This window comes from Carlito syrichta, unplaced genomic scaffold (assembly GCF_000164805.1).
Source record: "Carlito syrichta isolate Samal-C Ts95f unplaced genomic scaffold, Tarsius_syrichta-2.0.1 Scaffold303214, whole genome shotgun sequence".
NCBI classification, from domain to species: Eukaryota; Metazoa; Chordata; class Mammalia; order Primates; family Tarsiidae; genus Carlito; species Carlito syrichta.
Genome location: NW_007247310.1, coordinates 271,206 through 276,107, shown reverse-complemented (window position 1 = coordinate 276,107; position 4,902 = coordinate 271,206). Strand labels below are relative to the sequence as shown.

General features: G+C 41.1%; 1 protein-coding gene across 4 annotated transcripts in view; it reads right to left on the bottom strand.

Annotated features, from left to right (window-relative positions):
* Positions 1 to 4,902, bottom strand: part of DNAJC16 (DnaJ heat shock protein family (Hsp40) member C16) — a 42,170-nt gene that overhangs the window by 7,935 nt on the left and 29,333 nt on the right. For all 4 annotated transcript variants that reach the window (XM_008058114.2, XM_008058117.2, XM_008058115.2 and 1 more), the window contains one exon: positions 766 to 896. In XM_008058114.2, coding sequence (XP_008056305.1) covers positions 766 to 896 — 131 coding nt within the window. The remainder of the gene's footprint in view (positions 1 to 765; positions 897 to 4,902) is intronic.

Below are 4,902 nucleotides of genomic sequence, written 5' to 3'. Positions count from 1 at the left end.
GAGACCCGCCTGGGCAACTTGGCAAGCCCTCATCTCTACAATAAAATCAAAAAAATTAGCCGGGCGTGGTACTGGACACCTGTAGTTCCAGCTACTTGGAAGGTTAAGGTAGAAGGATTGCTGGAGTCCAGCAGGTCAAGGCTGTGGTGGCCAGGAGTATGCCACTGCACTCCAGTCTGGGTGACAGAGTGAGACTCCAACTCAAAAGAAAAAAAAATTAAAGCCACTGATTCATTAACCTGAGAAAAGCATGATAAAAAAATATTTTTTCTTGTATTTCTGAACTTTTTAGACACTCTGTGTAATAACTCTTTGCATACTTTATGGAAGGCACCATAGCCTTCTTAATTCCCAGCTAATTATTTTAACATTTCCTGGGTAATCTATACTGCTCTACCATTTAATCATCATTCTGGCTCCTTTTGGAGACCTCCAAGACTCACCTTGCACAGCATGCTCTAGTGAGAGCAGAAACTCTCTCACACTTCACGTTTCCTTAAAGTGGACTGGTCTCCCCCTACACCTGGCTAAGGTCTTAGCTAGAGTTTAATCTTAGGGGGATCTTCTCTGATCCTAGGCCAGGCTGACACATCCAACAATTTGGTGTTAAGGAGCCCTGGCCTAATCCATCACACTACCATCACAGTTGTAAATCAGTTATTAAATATGAGGAACATGTTCTGTCATGGGGCAGATGTTTAATCACCCTGTAATCAAATGCAACAGGTCCCTTCTACTGCAGTGACAAGCAGGGGAAGTCCTTACTTCCTCTGCCGGTGAGACCGCTTCACAGGGCAGAGTTCATGGAACAACTTCTGGCTGGTTAGCCTGGCTGCCAGCAGATACTTATTTTGGGCAATGAAGTCATCAATGACTTGCTTCTTCATATTGCGTGCCTAGAGAAAAACCAAGAAGCAGGGTATTTGTATTCAGTGTTCTCAATGCAAATAAATGGGTTTGCTTAGCAGCTTAATAAAAATTTAGCTGACTTTGGCTAAAGTAATATAGCCAAATAAGACAGACTTGTTTGAGCAAATAAACATGTGATAATCCATGTAAACAAAGTAGAGCCAAAAAGAATCATGGGTTGCTTTAAGGGCAAAGGAAAAACCAAGTACTCTTTCCACTGGAGAACTTTTGTATACCATTTTATACTGGCAAATTTTAAAAGTTAATCATTTTGAATTTTAGAAAAATTTATTTCCATTTAGTATTTGTAGCAAACTGAACAATTAAAAATAAACCCCAAAGCATAATGTTGCAAAACATAAAAGGCAAATTATGGGCAGGCACAGTGGCTCAAGCCTGTAATCCAGGCACTTTGGGAAGCTGAGGCAGGTGGACTGTTGAGCTCAGGAATTTGAGGCCAGCCTGGGCAACATGGCGAGACCTCGTCTCTACAAAAAATAAAAAAATTAGCCGAGCTCGGTGGCTCAGTCTGTAATCCCAGCACTTTGGGAGGCTGAGGTGAGTGGATTGCCTGAGCCCGCGGGTTTGAGACCCGCCTGGGCAATGTGGCAAGACCTCATCTCTACAATAAATAAAAAAATCAGCCAGGTGTGGTAGCGCACGCCTGTAGTTCCAGCTCCTTGGAAGGCTGAGGCAGAAGGCTCGCCGGAGCCCAGCAGGTCGAGGCTGTAGTGGTCATAAGCGTGCCATTGCACTCCAGCCTGGGCAACAGAGTGACTCCAACTCAAAAAAAAAAAAAAAAAATTAATTAAAATAATAATAATAATAATAAGTGAGCTAAACATCCATACCGAAAAACCAGAAAGAAACAACAAGAATATAAAGGTAGAAAGGAAATAATGTAGATTAAAAACAAAACAATGCAATGAAACAAAGACACAATAAGAATTAACAAAGTCAGAATTGGTTCTTTTTAAAAGCTAATAAGGGCCAGGCTCGGTGGCTCAGCCTGTAATCCCAGCACTTTGGGAGCCAGTGGGTTTGAGACCCACCTGGGCAACTTGGCGAGACCTCATCTCTACAATAAATAAAAAATTAGCCGGATGTGGCAGCATGCGCCTGTAGTTCCACCTACTTGGAAGGCTGAGGTAGAAAGATCACCTGAGCCCAGCAGGTTGAGGCTGCGGTTGCTATGCACGTGCCCCTGTACTCCAGCCTGGGCGACAGAGACTCCCATTCAAAAAAAAAAAAAAGACAAAAAACCAAAACCCCAAAACTCAATCTCAAGGCCCAGAGGACTTTCTATGTGGTTTCAGTCAAACTTTCAAGGCAGACAACCCAATCAAAAGGAAGAACACATCCCAACTCATTTCATAATGTCAAAGCCCTACACAGCATCATGAGAAAGAGGAGTTATTAGTCAAGCTCATTTCTGAATATGAATGCAAAAGTCTTGAACAAAAGTTAACAAGAATCCAGCAATACAGTGTAAACATAAAACAGATCATGATGCCGTTGGATTTACTGCATGAGGGCAGGTTAGCTTTAACATTAGAAAATGAATTAACATGAGTTAGCACATTACAGAAAATTAAAGAGGAAAAACCATAGTATAATCTAATAGATGTAGAAAAGTCATTTGATAAAAATTAGAATCATTTGTGATTAAAACTGCTCGTCAACAAGGAACAGAGGGAACTTCTTTAATCTGATAGAGTATCCACAAAGTGCCTTCTGCAAATACTATGATTGGAGGAAGGCCGATAGCCTCCTCTCTTCATGAACCCCCATCACTATGTGTCTATTCCACAGTACACCAGAGGTCAGCAGTAAGGTAAGAAAAAGAAATAAAATGAGGAGTAGAAAAAGAAGAAGCAAAATTGTCATTAATCTCAGACAATATAATTGTATACTAAGCAAATCCGAAGGATGATACAGAAACATTATTTAAGCCAATAGAAGAGGTTAGCAAGGCTGCTGGATGATATAAAGACAATATTTAAAAACCAACTGAGCCGGGCTCGGTGGCTCAGCCTGTAATCCTGCGCTTTGGAAGGCTAAGGTGAGTGGATTGCCTGAGCCCACGGGTTCGAGACCCGCCTGGGCAACTTGGCTAGACCTCATCTCTACAATAAGTCAAAAAATTTAGCCGGGTGTGGTAGTGCGCGCCTGTAGTTCCAGCCACTTGGAGGGCTGAGGCGGAAGGATCGCTGGAGCCCAGCAGGTCGAGGCTGTGGTGGCCGGAAGCGGCCACTGCACTCCAATCTGGGTGACAGAGTGAGACTCCAACTCAAAAAACAAACAAACAAACAAAAAAAACCAACTGAGCTGGGCACAGTGGCTCACACCTGTAATCCCAGCACTTTGGGAGGCTGAGGCGAGAGGACTGCCTGAGCACATGGGTTTGAGACCAGCCTGGGTAACTTGGTTAGACCTCGTCTCTACAATAAATCAAAAAAATTAGCTCATGTAGTGGCATGTGTCTGTGGTTCCAGCTGCTTGGAAGGCTGAGGTGAAAGGATTCCCTGAGCCCAGCAGGTTGAGACTGGGTTGGCCGTGAGTGTGCCACTGCCCTCCAGCCTGGGCAACACAGTGAGACTTCAACTCAAAAAAAAAAAGGTAGTCTTTTCAATAGTACAAAAAAACTCCATGAGGTACCTAGAAATAAGCTGGAAAAATTACTATCTTTCGAAAGAAAATTATATAATTTATAAAGACATATTACAGAAGACCTAAGTAACAGCTACATCATGTTTATAGGTAGAATGTTTCAGTTTCGTAAAGACATAATCAATTTATGACGCATTCATACTTCTCTGACATCAAGATCATGAAGATATTTTTCTGACAGAGTCTCTAAAAGCTTTTATAGCTTTGCTTTTTATGTCTGTTCTCCCCAAATTGATTTAAATCATCAATATCAACTCAATAACCCCCCCTTTTTTTTTTTTACTTATTTGTTTTGATAGAACTTGACAGGTAGAATTTAAAATGTATACAACAAGAAAAAAGACCAAGAATAGTCAAGATGTTTTTGGAGAAAAAAATCCTTTACCAAAATCTAAAAAGCAAAGTGAGGAGATTTTGCTTTATCAGATAATAAGAGTACTCCCAAATGATTTTGAGTACCTAAATATAAAAGACAAAGGTAGAAAGCTTTTAGAAACTTTTTGAGAAGAATATCATGATTTTGATGCAGGGAAAGTATGCCCTAAATAGAAACAAACGAGACCCAATCATAAAGGAAAATACTGATATGAGTGAAAATATTAAAAGTAAGAACTTATGTTCATCAACAAGACACTAAATACAAGAATATATTCATAGCATCAGTATTCAAATAATCAAAAAATTGGAAAAACCCAAATATCTGTCAACAATAGAATGGTCAAATATACTGTGGTCTAGTTCTACCATGCAATTCTCAATAATGAGAATGAACACATATTCAGCTCCATAGAATGACATGTATGAATCTCAAAAACATTAGTTGAGAAAAGCCAGAGGCTGGGAGTGGTGGCTTAAGCCTGTAATCCCAGCACTTTGGGAGGCTGAGGTGAAAGGATTTCCTGAGCTCAGAGGTTTGAGACCAGCCTGAACAACATGCTGAGATCTTGTCTCTACAATAAATAGAAAAAAAAAATTAGCCGGGCGTGGTAGTGCACACCTGTAGTTCTAGCTACTTGAAAGACTGAGGCGGAAGGATCGCCGGAGCTCAACAGGTCGAAGCTGTGGTGTCCGTGAGCATGCCACTGCATTCCAGTCTGGGTGACAGAGTGAGACTCCAACTCAAAAAAAAAAAAAATTTATTGTAGAGACGAGGTCTCTCCAAGTTGCCCAGGCTGGTCTTGAACCCGTGGGTTCTGGCAATCCTCTCACCTCAGCCTTCCAAAGTGCTGGGATTATAGGCATGAGTTATTGCACTCGGCTGTTATTTCATTTTTTATGTGGCTCCAAAATTCACAGAAGCTGCCTTTTTTTTTTTTTTTTTGA